The sequence below is a fragment of the Capricornis sumatraensis genome, chromosome 13 (assembly GCF_032405125.1).
Source record: "Capricornis sumatraensis isolate serow.1 chromosome 13, serow.2, whole genome shotgun sequence".
NCBI lineage: Eukaryota > Metazoa > Chordata > Mammalia > Artiodactyla > Bovidae > Capricornis > Capricornis sumatraensis.
In genome coordinates this window covers 61,008,112-61,024,972 of record NC_091081.1, presented here as the reverse complement: position 1 = coordinate 61,024,972, position 16,861 = coordinate 61,008,112, and the positions used below count along the sequence as shown (strand labels likewise).

General features: G+C 40.7%; 1 protein-coding gene across 1 annotated transcript in view; it reads left to right on the top strand.

Moving 5' to 3' along the window:
- Positions 1-11,865: 11,865 nt before the first annotated feature.
- AHI1 (Abelson helper integration site 1) overlaps positions 11,866-16,861 on the top strand; it is a 232,452-nt gene continuing 227,456 nt past the window's right edge. The window contains exons 1-2 of the mRNA XM_068984959.1: positions 11,866-11,875; positions 13,362-13,486. Of these exons, the coding sequence (XP_068841060.1) occupies positions 11,866-11,875; positions 13,362-13,486 (135 nt within the window). The remainder of the gene's footprint in view (positions 11,876-13,361; positions 13,487-16,861) is intronic.

Below are 16,861 nucleotides of genomic sequence, written 5' to 3'. Positions count from 1 at the left end.
CTCATGAATATGTTAACTGTATACTCAAATGCCTACTGGATATATCCTACTGAAAACATCTTTTCCTCCATACCTGCTGTTCTGCATTTCCATTGTTAATTAATTAGCCATTCTTCAACCAGATATCTAAGCCAGAAACCTCAGTACATTAAAACCATTTTCTATAATTTTAAAATGTTGTTCAATTACAGAAAAAAACTGCAGGAATAGTAAAAGGAACACCTTTGCACAAATTCTCCAATTGCTGATATATTACACTTGTTTCATTGTTCTGTGTGTCTGTATATATATAATTTATATTTTTATATACTTATAAAATTACATTATTATTTTTCTGAACCATTTGAGTAAGTTGTAAGCCTACAGCTTCATGACCTTTAAACACGTCTCTGTGTATTTTCTAGAAATGAAGGTATCTCCTAAAATCAGGAAACTAACATTGTTAAAATGCCACTATTTAGTTCACAGACCCCATTCACATTTTGTCAATGGTCCCAGTAATATCCTTTATAACAAACAGATCCAATTCAGAGTCATATGGTCCATTCAGGAGTCATGTCTCTTTAGTCTGTTACAAACTGAAGATGTTTAGGCATTCCTTTGTCTATCATGACCTGGACACTTTTGAAGAGTACACGTCTATGGCTTTGTAGAACGTACCTCAGTTTGGAGTTGTCTTATCTTTCCTCATGATTAGATTCAGGCTATGCAGTTTTTGAGCAGAAATATCAAAATAGTGTGTTCTAAGGATCTTTTGCCATATACATATATTTATGCATATGTGTGTGTGTGTGTGTGTGTGTGTGTGTGTGTGTATCTCTTACAGCTCTCACCTTCTAGTTTTAGCATACATTGAGGATTCTTGTCTGAATCAATCTGTACTATAAAGGTTGCTAAATAGTGATGTTTCTATCTAAATCATTCTTTCTACATGTATTAGTTAGCAATCTAATGTAAGGAAGAGAATTTCTTTATCCCCATTTTAATTTTTTTATTTTTAATAATTAAATTTTATCTATCATATCCTTTATTATAATAAATTCTCTTTGTAGACAGCTTAATAATATACCTAACATTTCCATATAATTTTCTCAAATAGTCTTGGCATGAGCTGCTGCTGCTGCTGCTAAGTCACTTCAGTCATGTCTGACTCTGTGTGACCCCATAGACGGCAGCCCACCAGGCTCCTCCGTTCCTGGGATTCTCCAGGCAAGAATACTGGAGTGGGTTGCCATTTCTTTCTCCAATTATCCCCATTTTTAAAAACTCATATATATTTATGTCAGTATGGACTCAAGTATTCTTGCTGCTGCTGTTGCTAGGTCACTTCAGTTGTGTCCGACGCTGTGAGACCCCATAGATGGCAGCCCACCAGGCTCCTCCGTTCCTGGGATTCTCCAGGCAAGAACACTGGAGTGGGTTGCCATTTCCTTCTCCAATGCATGAAAGTGAAAAGTGAAAGTGAAGTCGCTGAGTCATGTCCGACTCCCAGCAACCCCATGGACTGCAGCCTACCAGGCTCCTCTGCCCATGGGATTTTCCAGGCAAGAGTACTGGAGTGGAGTGCCATTAGTGGATCATAATTTATTAACATTATTATACATATGCGCAGATTGACCCAAAGGTGGCAATGCAGGCCCTTTCAAGCTGAATTCCCTGTCCCTTTGATATGTTCTGGGTTTCCCTTGAAGCTTAGCTGGTAAAGAATCCACCTGCAATGTAGGATACCTGAGTTTAATCCTTGGGTTGGGAAGATACCCTGGAGAAAGAAACGGCTACCCACTCCAGTATTCCAGTCTGGATAATTCCAGGGACTATAGAGTCGGTCGGAGAAGGCAATGGCACCCCACTCCAGTTCTCTTGCCTGGAAAATCCCATGGATGGAGGAGCCCAGTAGGCTGCAGTCCATGGGGTCGCTGGGAGTCAGACATGACTCAGCGACTTCACTTTCACTTTTCACTTTCATGCATTGGAGAAGGAAATGGCAACCCACTCCAGTGTTCTTGCCTGGAGAATCCCAGAGATAGAGGAGCCTAGTAGGCTGTCGTCTGTGGGGGTCGCACAGAGTCGGACACGACTGAAGCAACTTACCAGCAGCAGCAGGATAGAGTCCATGGGGTCACGAAGCATCAGACACGACTGAGTGGCTTTCACTATTGATATGTTCCATCATTTTGTGAGAAGTTTTTTCACATCCATTTTTGTTTAATTTCTAGTGCAAGAAGATTTTCCAAGATCATGTTACATTTGCCAAGCTCCTGCTCTGGATTAGTCATTTCTCCAGGGCCTCAAGTTCCTATCAATGGAGAATAGTGTTAAGAAACCAAGGTCTGGGTGCTATGTACTCATTGCTTCTAAGGTATCATTGCTCCGAGAGATTCTGAACAGAGAGCTAGGGGAAAGATAGATAGATAGGAGATATATATATATATATACACATGTACACAAGTACTTTATCTGTATTTCTGTATGTGTTTACATATATATTGAAGACGGTGAGTTCAATTCCAATCCAACAACACCATCACAAAAGTCATTCTGGAATTCCTCTTTTTCCTATTTGTAACTCCCTTCTTCATTAAGGAGAAGATTGCCTCTCCTTAGCCCCAACACACTTATTTCTTTACTCCTCTTTTATGTAACCATTATGGCCCTGACATGCTCGCTACCTCTTCATCAGGCAAGGGAAAAAACTGTTTATCATTTTTTATTCTTTCCTATCACTCACTTCTCCATCCAATCAATCACCAAGTCCTAACATTTTCTACCTTCCAATAATGTCTTCTGTTCATCCTGACCACTTCTAGTCTTGCCCCTACCACTAGCATATCTTACATAGTCTACAACAACAGAATCTTAATTAATATTGCTGGATCTATATTTGTTTTCTTCCCATCCATTTTTCTATACTGCAGCCAGAGTTATCTTTCTGAAATTAATAGCTGACCATTTAACTGCATTGTTAAAACAACCTCAGATATGCAAATGATACTACTTTAATGGCAGAAAGTAAAGAACTAAAGAGCCTCTTGATGAGGGTGAAAGAGGAAGAGTGAGAAAGCTGACTTAAAACTCAACATTAAAAAAACTAAGATCATGGCATCTTGTCCCATAACTTCATGGCAAATAGAAGGGGAAAAAGTAGAAATAGTGACAGATTTTATATATTCTTGGACTCCAAAATCACTGCAGACAGTGACTGCAGCCATGAAATTAAAAGATGCTTGCTCCTTGGAAGGAAAGCTACGACAAACCTAGATAGCATATTAAAAAGCGAAGACATTACTTTGCCAACAAAGATTCATATAGTCAAAGCTATGGTTTTTCCAGTAGTCATGTACAGATGTGACAGCCGGACCATAGCAAAGACTGAGTGTCAAAGAACTGATGCTTTTGAACTGTGGTGCTGGAGAGGACTTTTGAGAGCCCCTTGCACAGCAAGATCAAACTAGCCAATCCTTAAGGAAACCAACCCTGAACATTCATCGGAAGGACTGATGCTGAAGCTGAAGCTCCAATACTTTGGTTACTGGATGCAAAGAGCCGATTCATTAGAAAATACACTGATGCTGGGAAAGATTGAAGGCAAAAGAGAAGGGGGCAGCAGAGGATGAGATAGTTGGATAGCATCACCGACTCAATGGACACAAATCTGAGCAAACTCTGGAGACAGTGAAGGACAAGGAAGCCTGGAGGGCCACAGTCCGTGATGCTGCAAAGAGTTGGCCATGACTTAGTGACTCAACAACAACAACAACAAAACCCTTCAATAGTACCTCACTGACTTCACGATACACTGTTTGGATTGCCTCAAAACTTGCTTATCTTTTGTCTTATTTCCTCCAAAAGCCCCCTTTGTCACTCTCAGCATTTCAATAAGCCATGCTGAATTTACTTTGGTTCTTGGATTACGCCAAGCTTTCTTTTAGTGAGAAATACACTCCATCTTTTTCTACCCAGAAACTCTTCCTAACCTATATAACTCTACACATTGTTTAGATTTTTACTTAAATGTCACCTGTTGTGAATTTTCCTTGATCACTCTTCCCCTCTACCACCACATACACACACCTCTCTCTGCAAGCTGTTGTAAGGTTTAGGCAAGAGACTTTATTTTTCGGGGCTCCAAAATCACTGCAGATGGTGACTTCAGCCATGAAATTAAAAGACGCTTACTCCTTGGAAGAAAAGTTATGACCAACCTAGATAGTATATTCAAAAGCAGAGACATTACTTTGCCAACAAAGGTCCGTCTAGTCAAGGCTATGGTTTTTCCAGTAGTCATGTATGGATGTGAGAGTTGGATTGTGAAGAAAGCTGAGCGCCCAAGAATTGATGCTTTTGAACTGCTGAGTTGGAGAAGACTCTTGAGAGTCCCGTGGACTGCAAGGAGATACAACCAGTCCATTCTGAAGGAGATCAGCCCTAGGATTTCTTTGGAAGGAGTGATGCTAAAGCTGAAACTCCAATACTTTGGCTACCTCATGTGAAGAGCTGACTCACTGGAAAAGACTCTGATGCTGGGAGGGATTGGGGGCAGGAGGAGAAGGGGATGACAGAGGATGAGATGGCTGGATGGCATCACTGACTCGATGGACATGAGTCTGAGTGAACTCCGGGAGGTGGTGATGGACAGGGAGGCCTGGCGTGCTGCGATTCATGGGGTTGCAGAGTCGGACACAACTGAGCGACTGAATTGAACTGAACTGAACAGGTATACATCTCAGCCAGTCTAATATACTGTGGAATGTGTTATTAAAATGTGTAATAATGAGCTAGAATTATAACCTGTCTTTGTAAAGTGAGTACTTACATCACAGCTGTGAGGATAGATGAAAAGTGCATGAAATACCTGAATTGTAATGCCAATATATGTCACCTATTACTCATTCAAATATGTTTATAAAGTATGAACTACCTGATATGTATTCTGGTAGACACTAGGGCTTGGGAAATTAATGTATAACATAAACAATTAAAGTATAACTTATAGAATCAGTGTCCAAAGCATTACAAGATATATACCAGGAATACTTGGTGAAATTAGTTAACCTGATTAAGATTCAAAGCATGGACAACATTTGGGTTGAGACATGGAGGAGTAGGATTTTACAAGGAAGGATTCTTCAAGGAGACAGGACAGCATGTGCAAGACCTAGGGCATGAAAGAGTATGAATTATCTTGCATGGTACACACAATTCAATATAAATTGAAGCATGACTGAAACAAGGCAATGAGAGATGAAACTAGTCAGGTAGATCGCGTGTCTTTTATCCTCGGCAGAGTAACACAACTTTCTTCTACCGATCATCTTTGAACAATTTCCAGGACAGTGGTATCAAATTCACATTTTCAGTGAGGTCAGTATGACAGCAGTGTGGAGAATGGAATTCAGGGATCAAAACTGGAGTCAAGGGACTGGTAATGAGGCCATCTCACAACATTCCCAATGAGAAGTGATAAAGCTGAACAGAAGCCAGTGGGAGTTAAGATGGACAGATCTTACCCTGGGGATGTTAGAAATGTAGAATGGACATGATTTGATGTTAAAAGCCATTTGGAAGGATCTACAGGAATTTAACTAGAAAACTGGGAGGATAAAGCCAAGATAGAGACCTGGAAAGAGAATTAAATTTTAAGTGGAAAGATGGGGATCTACTGGGTTGGTTAAAATTTATCACTAACTTCTCACAGGATTTGGAGAAACAAATGAGATATGCTTTGAAGTGTGTAGAGAGGCAAATGCGAATGAAAAAGCTGGACTCCAAATAAATATGCATAATGCTCTTACCACACGAAGCAACAGGTTTTAGTGTGACTGCAACTGCAGAAAATGCAAGAGTCCTGGAGTGACTTGACTAGTATTTTTCCATCCCTGGTGACTCAGAGCTAAAGATGGCGCCTGTGGCAAAAATTAGAACGTGGGAGGGGGCACTGGGTGTAGCAGAAGACGACCTTTTGGGGGTTGCTGTTCTGTTTTAAACACATAGTTATCTCACTATAACTGTGATAACTCAGCCCCAGATGAATAATTTTTTTCCCTAAGATTTGATCTGTGGTACAATTCTGTATTCTTCACGCTTAAAATGACGTTTCATTTCGTGGGCACGATCGCGTGGGGGAGGGTGGTGGTGGTGGCTTGACAAGTGTATTTCTTTGCATCATTCATGTTTTTTTGCCTTGGCGGGTTCCACGACAGCGTTCGTCTGGCTTTGCCCCCTGCCGTTTTTCCCAGAGCTGGCTACAGTTCTGAAGAGCAGAGCGCTTCTTCCGGGTGACAGACGGGACGGTAGCAAGCTCCTTGAAGCACCTGCGTATTCCCAGGGTTCCTTCCAGCTCCAAGGAGAACAGATTCCCTTTCGCGGCCCGCACGGGCCCGAGGAGTCCAACGCGCAGCCCCCGAGCGCGCCGCACCATAGTCTGAGGGCGCGCGCGCGCCGCCTCCGCCTACGCCACACAGCAGCGCCTCCAGACCCCGGAGAAGGCGGGGCTGCGGGAGGGGCGGAGCCACGGTGGGGCGCCGAGGCCGGCCGAGGTCCAAAAGGAGAGCAGGACCCGCATCGGTTGTCATGGGGACGGCGCCGTAGGCAGGCGCTGACGTCGGCTGGAGGCGCGCTGCCAGCCCTGCGGCACCCGGCGGGTACTCAGAGCCTGGGAGGCGGGCGGCTGGGGTGGCTGGGAGGCTATCTCACTCCCAACCCGCCCCGCACGGTCCGGGTGGTGGCTCCCTAGGGACCCGTTGTCGGCAGTTCTGCGCCCTCTTCTGTGTGAGTACCCTGCAGGCTGGTAGTGGCGGGATCCCGGGCCCGGGAACTCGGCCTGCCCTGCCCTCTCTGGGGACAGCAGCGTGGAGGGCTGCTCAGATCCGAGGGCGTGGGGGCGGTGGGCCCAGCAGGGCGGACGGGGGCCGCGAAGCGCCACTGCAGTCTGACCGGCCCAGCGCCGCGGAGTGGAGAGATGTGGTTTTGAGAGTTACCTCTGCGTACTTACTTTTTTTCTCCTGTTCCTGGGCGGATCTTCTCCGGAGCGTTGAGCGTGTTGTCCTGAAAGAGTGAATGCAGTCTTTGCCTTTCCTATTCCTGATTCTGGTTTCAGTTCAGTTCAGTCGCTCAGTCGTGTCCGACTCTTTGCGACCCCATGAATCGCAGCACGCCAGGCCTCCCTGTCCCTCACCAACTCCCGGAGTTCGCTCAGACTCACGTCCATCGAGTCAGTGACGCCATCCAGCCATCTCATCCTCTGTCGTCCCCTTCTCCTCCTGCCCCGAATCTCTCCCAGCATCAGGGTCTTTTCCAATGAGTCAACTCTTTGCATGAGGTGGCCAAAGTACTGGAGTTTCAGCTTTAGCATTATTCCTTCCAAAGAACACCGAGGACTGATCTCCTTTAGGATGGATTCTGGTTTAACAGCATACATGTAAATCAGATGCTACATTTATTTCCTTTTAGGGTGTCATCTTGGTGCTGAGTCTTGAACCTGTGAAATGCCTTAATTACATCTGAAAAAGGGTGATCGATCTGTTAGGTTTCTAAGAGTCTAGTTACATTAATAGGGTTATTTCAATATGTATACAAATAAAAGGAAATATATACTATTTAGGAATCTCTTCCAAATGGCTGTGCTACTTTTCAACATTACTATAAAAACATCTACTGATTGGAGTATATGACTTTTCCTTCTTCTGAGAGAAGGATGCTAACCGTTTTTTCACTTGTTGCACTTATGATTGCTGTTACTGCTTGGTCTTATGGAAGAAGATTGCTTGTTATGAGGACTCTGTGAAGTTAAAAAGTATATATGAAAGAAATTTAAATGCCCAAAATTTTTCATTGTATTTATAATCTTACATATTTATAAAGACTATCTTGATTTATTGATTGAATATGTATACGGGTTTTTGTTTCCTTTTTTCCCATGCTGTAAAATTCAGTAAGGAGTGAATCATCCAAGCCTCTGCCTGTTTTTTCCTTGATCTTTAGTCATTTATTGGCTGATAATGAGGTGTTTAGAGAAAAAATAAAATGAGATGAAATGTAACAGTTTGTTTTCCTATTTTGTATTAATGTCTCTTAGCAGGTCCTGTTAAAGGGATTGTGAGGGAGAAGTTTTTAAATATAATGACATATATGAAGTTCACAATTTCTTTTTAAGTTTGACCTTAATTTTCCTTGATGATCTTACTTATCAAATATAAGTCATTATTTAAGTATTTGCTATAGTACACATTACTGCTTAGAGATGATTATTTCTGTAATGTATTTGCTGTGTTCATCATTGAATAATATTAGTGTTTACTAATTGGATTGTACATTAGACTATTAAATAATAGTAAATAATATAAATACATAATTATGTTTTGTCTATCACATAATTGTCTATTTTTGCCTGGAGAATCCCTGCGACGGGGGAGCCTGGTGGGCTGCCATCTATGGGGTCGCACAGAGTCGGACACGACTGAAGTGACTTAGCAGCAATGCTATAATAATCACATAAAGTAGTGGGCCATCCACTGTGCTGGTCACTTTTCCTTTTCAGTATTTCCTCTTCTTATAGTAAAGGAGGTGCCATTTTCATTTCCTAGGCAAAAAAAAAAAAAACAGAACAAGCCTTAGTGAGATTAAGTAGCTTGCTCAAAGCCATACATTCAGTAATTATCAAAACAAGAGCTTATGCCTGACTCATTTTGACCCTATTACTGCCCCACCCCCTTTTAAAATGGGAATACAAAGATGAAGAGAGCATAGGCCTAGCCCTCTCACAGCTAGCAGTTTGGTTGGGGAGGGGTGGGTAGTTTATCAGAGTGAAAATTCAGGAAGCAGAAGGAGGAATGAAGATCAAGGCCCTTCGAGAGCACAGTGTAGACCACTTCTTTCTTGAAACTCTCTTTTTCCTTTGGTTACTGCTCCCAGTTTTTCATTTTCTGCCTGATGTCTTTTAGTTTATTTGTGGGCCCCAAATTTTCTTTTCAGCATTTTTTTCTTGCAATCATCACAAATATAAATAATGCCCAAATTTTCATCCTCTGTCTCATCACTGGATTGCTATATTCTGTTGTCTACTTAACATAAATGGATTATATGTATATGTATCTCCATCCTTACACACACCCACATATATATATATATGTATATAGTAATAATAGCTATCATTTTTGAAGAGCTTGCCATACTGTAGACATTGTGCTAAGTGTTTTACTTGCATATTTTTATTTAATCTTTATAGTACCCGATAAGTCATTTATTACTATTATTCTCTTTTGAAAGATGAGGAATTGAGGTTCAAAGAGATTAATCTACTGACGGGTAGAACCAGGAATCTAACAATAGAGCTAGTGCTTGTAGCTGCTTAATATCCATCAGGTATCAGCCCAGCATGTTCCACCAAGTTCACTGAGTGTCCCTGTAAGAAATATCTATTATAGTTGTGGCTAATGTTGATGTCTGTTCTGAGGCACTCTTTTAGCGTTTTAATCGTTTAACTCTTAACAATAGTCCTCTGAATAGTTGCCCTTAGACTGACTTTACAGATAAGGAAACAAATTGCCCAGCCCAACTCTTTGGTGGCTCAGAGGTTAAAGCATCTGCCTGGAATGTGGGAGACCAGGGTTCGATCCCTGGGTTGGGAAGATCCCCTGGAGAAGGAAATGGCAACCCACTCCAGTACTCTTGCCTGGAAAATTCCATGGATGGAGGAGCCTGGTAGGCTACAGTCCATGGGGTTGCAAAGAGTCAGACACGACTGAGCGACTTCATTTTCACTTTCTTTCTTTCATACAAGTAACTGTGGGAGATGACAGTAATTGTGTTTTAAGCAGCTCCGCTATACTTGCCGGTACTGTTGCTGCTGCTGCTGCTGCTAAGTCGCATCAGTGGTGTCCGACTCTGTGTGACCCCATAGACAGTAGCCCACCAGGCTCCCCCGTCCCTGGGATTCTCCAGGCAAGAACACTGGAGTGGGTTTCCATTTCCTTCTCTAATGCATGAAAGTGAAAAGTGTGAAGACACTCAGTCATGTCCGACCTCACTGCAGCCTTCCAGGCGCCTCTGTCTATGGGATTTTCCAGGGAAGAGTACTGGAGTGGGGTGCCATTGCCTTCTCTGACTTGCGTATACTGTGCTATACTCCAATGAATAATACTACTGGTCTGATTATTCAAGTCTGAAAACCATGAGAATCATCCTTGATTCTTTGTTCTCTTTAGGAGTTTTAATTTAATAAATTTTCTGCTCAGGATAAAACAAAAGAAGTAAGCCTTTCTTGATGGCTCAGAATCATAGTTCAGCTGTCTTCCTGATTGTTGAATCACTATGAAGTGCTAGTCCCTCAATTTTGTCTGACTCTTTGTGACTCTCTGTAGCCCCACCAGGCTCCTCTTTCTCTGGAGTTCTCCAGGCAAGAATACTGAGGTGGGTTGCCATTTCCTACTCCAGGGGATCATCCCACAGGGACTGAACCCAGGTCTCTTGCTTTGCAGGAAGATTCTTCACTGTCTGAGCCACCAGGGAATCACTATGGAATATTTTAAATATTAAATCTTTATTTGCTTTATATTTTTTCCTATTTATGTGCGGCCAGGTTTCAGTTACTGATGCAGTTGGCTTTGCAGCCTCTCTATTTTCTAATCTGGGGTAGATTGGAAAGTTGATCAGCCTTATTAGATCTAAATCATCTAGAAAGAGTTAATGCTGGTCCGTATCAATAAGGAATGGGAGGTTTTACTCTGTGGATTTAATGATATCTATTTTGTCTCTGTACTGGATAGTTGTTACAGAAGTTAACTCACATAATTAGTTTATTTGTATAAACATTCTTTTTAGCATTTCTTATCAGACTTTTTTGTCCAAAGTACCACTAATACTAAAAGAAAATGGATGTGGATCTCTGGGAGTCTAGAACCTTAACTGATAACTGTTGAACCAAATAAAAAGAATTTTTTAAGTCTTCAGTTTTATTCTTAAAAATATATGCACATTATGTTTTAATGTGAGAATTAATGTTTTAGACACTCTCATCTTTTAAAAAATAAAAAATTTAAGAATATATATACTGAGCTTATCCATGTTTTAGGTACACAATGATACACACCCAGGTATTGATCTGAGAAGATGGAATGAATGCTTGTACTAAACCTTCTGTTGTAGCAGTATTTTCAGTGGCAGGCATGGAAATTTTTAAATTCATTATCTGTGAATGTGCCACCCAGAAGTATACTTTACTAGTGCAATAATGTATGCACTTGGGAAAATCAATCCTGGTATGGAGTTTAGTTTCTCAGAAGTACATAGAAATGTCCATTTATTTACTTAAAATACTTTAGTGTTAGTCACTCAGTCATGTCTGACTCAGGGACCTCATGGACTGTAACCTACCACACTCCTCTGTCCATGGAATTCTCCAGGTAAGAATACTAAAGTGGGTTGCCATTCCCTTCTCAGGGGATCTTCTTGACGCAGGGATCAAACTGGGGTCTCACATTGCAGGCAGATTATCTACCATCTGAGCTACCAGGAAAGCCCAAATACTTTAAAAGCATACTAAGTTAGATACTTGTTGCCTTTCAATAATTAAAAAATTTTTTTTCTCAATATATACATATTTTACTCAATTTTGATCCAGTTTGCTTCACTTTAAGACTCTAAACTGATTTAGATGTATTTGAGTTGTTTGTATAAGATAGGGATAAGAGAACTTAGTTTTATTTTTAACCTGTTGAGATAGTGGACAATCACATAATGCTGCATGAAGAATATTTTATAACTTTTATTTGGAAAATCCATTTTACAAATAAATCTCTTTGTTTTAATAGGATCCTGACTGAATCAGTGCTTTATACTATCACTCAATGCTCTCCGTAAAGCTGAGATATGCCCACTGGTAAGATTTCTATTTTTTATATGCAGTGCATATTATTTACTTTAAAGTGTGGATTCTTTTAAGGGATTCTTTAACCAATTAAGGAGTAAAGTAGATATCATCAACCAAATATAACATTTATAGATACTTCATGGTTTGATATTTCTTTCAAATGAAATGTTGGTAATTAAGGTTAATATGTGTACTCAGTGGCTGGCAATTTGGGACTCAGCTGGGCAGAGTAAATAACATATGGTTAGTTTTTATTTTTTATTATCAAATGGATATTTGACTTTAAAGTAGACTTTGGTGAACTTTTTCCTAAAAGGCAAGCTAGTAAATATTTTAGATTTGGTCTCTGCTACAACTTCTCAACTCTGCCATAGAAGCATGGAGGCAGCCATGATAATTCTTAACAGAGTGGGTATGGCTGTGTTTCAATAAAACTTTATTTATTAAAACAGTTGACTGGCCTGCAGGTAGTTTCCCAATACCTGCCCTGGGGCATTGATTCATTCAGCATTTATTTGAAACATGTTTGAGTATTTACTCTGTGCTAGACCCCGTAATAATAGCTAGGGATGTCGTTATGAACTACTGGGTATAGTGGGAGAGTCACAGTATATTTATATATATATATAGAGGTATACAAATAATTATGCAAATTCAAGCTGGGTTAAGTGCTGTGAAGGAAAAAAAGTCTGCGGTGTGAGAAATGGAGAAATATAGATGAGGTTGTCAGGAAATGTTCACTTTACAGGCAACATTTAAAACAGGCATATATTAACCCCAGCCAGGTGTGAGGAGTTAGAAGACGTCTTGCACAGGGTAGAAGCAGCTTCATGTGGGAAACTGCCTGTTCTGGCAGTAGAGCTAAAAAAGAAAAAAAGGTATGTCTGGCTAGAATGTAGGAATGTCAGGGGCTATTTTTTTTTAATTGAAGCTATAGAGGTAGACAGGCCAGGAAATGAGAGCCATGTAGGGCATGTGAATGACTTCTTTTATTTTGTTCTAAGTGAACTGGGACACTCACAGTCTTAAGCAAGGACTAGCCTGATATGATTTATGTTTTAAAGGGGAAAACAACTTTCAGTTTTTAATATTTGTTGAACGCTTGATTGTTGGCCAGTCGAGCGTTAGTCATTTTTCATGAAAAACTGACCTTTGACTTAGGATTTTTCTGACTTTACACATAAGGAGAATGAAGTTTAGAGATGTTAAGTGACTTGTTTTAAGGCCACATAACTAACAGTGGCAGATGCTGTGTGCATGGTAAGTAAAAAGTTAACTTAGCAAAGGAAACTTTTGGAGGGAGTAGCACGAAAGGTAAGTGAGGTATAAGTGAGTTTGGTGTCACCAAATCCAAAAGAAATGTTGTTTAAGAAAGGACTCGTCAACTGTTTTAACTAAAGCAGGTATTTGCGAGGCTGTGGGGTTTTATTTTTTATCGTGATGTATGTGATAGTAGAGTTGCAGAGAAAATGACATGAGTCATTATCATTTGTAGTTGAGAGTGAAGCTAAAGTGAAGACCAAAGTTCGCTTTGAGGAGTTGCTTAAGGCCCACAATGATCTAATACGTGAAAGAAAAAAAACGAAGAAAAAAATTGTCCAATCTGGAGAAAAAATCTCAGTGAGTAATTCATCACTTGGTAATGTTGAGTTGAATATCTGCCTAAAACCAAGAGTTTCATATGAAAACTCTAAGGAACTTTGGAAATTAAAAACAGCAAAATGGTCAATCACATGGTAAAACAAAGCTTGCCTTCGAATCAGCCTCACTCTTGGAGTATCGAGTTCTTGAGTGCGGCCCTACAAGAATAGCAGACCAACTGGTTGAAGTGACCAAGGATACCAGGGACATGCAAACTAGCCGTATTACACGGTCTTGCAGAAAACCCTTATTTTTAACCCAGAATTGTGAAGAGTTTAGGAAGTAATATCTTATTTCAGATACGTAATGGCTTATCTTCACATAGACTTCTTCATCTGATTTTACCCAGCAGAACCAGGGGAAATCAATGGAATCTTAAAGAAAGAGTTACCCTTTTGTACTTGAGATACCCTTTCAAATGATAGAATTTTTTGGTCCCTTGAAGGGACTGAAAATACAGAACTCAAAGAAATACTAAACAAGTCAGAAATTAACTACAATCTGATTCCCAGGGTATTAGAGTCTGTAATAGTATCCCAGTTAAGGCACTATTCACTCTTCAAACCTGTCTCGCTATTTCTGTTTCCATTTCATACAGTCCTTTGACCATAATCTCTATGTACTCACAGATACACACACAAGCACAAATAAGTAACTTCATGCAAGTTCTGGCAGTTGGTACTTGCATGTTCCGGTAATTGATGAAAGGAATACACACATTCCTTTAACAGGAGTTTTATGAGTTATATATATCCTACATTTTACTTGTAGCATGTTTTAACCTAGTCTGTATTTTGTCATGAGACCTGTTTATTTTAGTGTTCTGTCTAGCAGCCATCAGTGTAATAATTATTTCTTCAGTGAAACAAAAAATGTAATAACCTTGGTTAGGATCCAGCTGCATGCATGTAAGGAGTTCCTGGCACCACAGTATACACTGCATACGTATACACGCCTTACGAAGTAAGAACCACTGACAGTTCAGTTCACTCGCTCAATCATGTCTGACTCTGTGACCCCATGAATCGCAGCACACCAGGCCTCCCTGTTCATCACCAACTCCTGGAGTCTACCCAAACCCATGTCCATTGAGTCAGTGATACCATCCTGCCATCTCATCCTCTGTAATCCCCTATGTCCTTCCCAGCATTAGGGTCTTTTCCAATGAGTCAACTCTTCGCATGAGATCACCAAAGTATTGGAGTTTCAGGTTCAACATCAGTCCTTCCAGTGAAAACCCAGGACTGATCTCCTTTAGGATGGACTGGTTGGATCTCCTTGCAGTCCAAGGGACTCTCAAGAGTCTTCTCCAACACCACAGTTCAAAAGCATCCATTCTTCAGTGCTCAGCTCTCTTCACCGTTGAACTCTCATATCCATACATGACCACTGGAAAAACCATAGCCTTGACTAGATGGACCTTTGTTGGCAAAGTAGTGTCTCTGCTTTTGAATATGCTATCTAGGTTGGTCATAACTTTCCTTCCAAGGAGTAAGCATCTTTTAATTTCATGGCTGCAATTACCATCTGCAGTGATTTTGGAGCCCCCCAAAATAAAGTCAGCCACTGTTACACTGTTTCCCCATCTATTTCCCATGAAGTGATGGGACCAGATGCCATGATCTTCGTTTTCTAAATGTTGAGCTTTAAGCCAACTTTTTCACTCTCCTCCTTCACTTTTATCAAGAGGTTTTTTTAGTTCCTCTTCACTTTCTTCCATAAGGGTGGTGTCATCTGCATATCTGAGGTTATTTCTCGCAGCAGTCTTGATTCCAGCTTGTGCTTCCTCCAGCCCAGCGTTTCTCATGATGTACTCTGCATATAAGTTAAATAAGCAGAGTGACAGTATACAGCCTTGATGTATTCCTTTTTCTGTTTGGAAGCAGTCTGTTGTTCCATGCCCACTTCTTACTGTTGATTCCTAACCTACGTAAAGGTTTCTCAAAAGACAGGTCAGATGGTCTGGTATTCCCATCTCTCTCAGAATTTTCCACAGTTTATTGTGATCCACACAGTCAAAGGCTTTGGCATAGTGAATAAAGCAGAAATAGATGTTTTTCTGGAACTCTCTTGCTTTTTCGATGATCCAGCAGATGTTGCAATTGGATCTCTGGTTCTTCTGCCTTTTCTAAAACCAGCTTGAACATCTCGAAGTTCACAGTTCACAAATTGCTAAAGCCTGTCTTGGAGAATTTTGAGCATTACTTTACTAGCGTGTGAAATGAGTGCAGTTGTGTAGTAGTTTGAGCATTCTTAGGCATTGCCTTTCTTTGGGATTGGAATGAAAACTGACCTTTTCCAGTCCTGTGGCCACTGCTGAGTTTTCCAGATTTGCTGGCATATTGAGTACAGCACTTTCACAGCATCATCTTTCAGGATTTGAAATAGCTCAACTGGAATTCCATCACCTCTACTAGCTTTGTTCATAGTGATGCTTCCTAAGGCCCACTTGACTTCACATTCCAGGATGTCTGGCTCTAGGTAAGTGATCACACCATTGTGATTATCTGGGTTGTGAAGATCTTTTTTGTATAGTTCTTCTGTGTATTCTTGCCACCTCTTCTTAATATCTTCTGCTTCTATTAGGTCCATACCATTTCTTTCCTTTATCGAGCCCATCTTTGTATGAAATGTTCCCTTGGTATCTCTAATTGTCTTGAAGAGATCTCTAGTCTTTCTTTCTTTGCATTGGTCACTGAGGAAGGCTTTTTATCTCTCCTTGCTATTTTTTGGAACTCTGCATTCATATGGGAACATCTTTCCTTTTCTCCTTTGCTTTCCGCTTCTCTTCTTTTCCAGCTATTTGTAAGGCCTCCTCAGACAGCCATTTTGCTTTTTTGCATTTCTTTTCTATGGGGATGGTCTTGATCCATGTCTTCTGTACAATGTCACGAACCTCCGTCCATAGTTCATCAGATACTCTATCAGATCTAGTCTCTTAAATCTATTTTTCACTTCCACTGTATAATTATAAGGGATTTGATTTAGGTCATACCTGAATGGTCTAGTGGTTTTTCCCTACTTTCTTCAATTTAAGTCTGAATTTGGCAATAAGGAGTTCATGATCTGAGCCATAGTCAGCTCTCTGTCTTGTTTTTGCTGACTGTATAGAGCTTCTCCATCTTTGGCTGCAAAGAATATAGTCAGTCTGATTTCAGTGTTGACCATCTGGTGATGTCCATGTGTAGAGTCTTTTATTGTGTTGTTGGAAGAGGGTGTTTGCTATGACTAGTGCATTCTCTTGGCAAAACTCTATTAGCCTTTGCCCTGCTTCATTCTGTACTCAAGGCCAAATTTGCCTGTTATTCCAGGTGTTTCCTGACTACCTACTTTTGCATTCCAGTCCCCTATAAT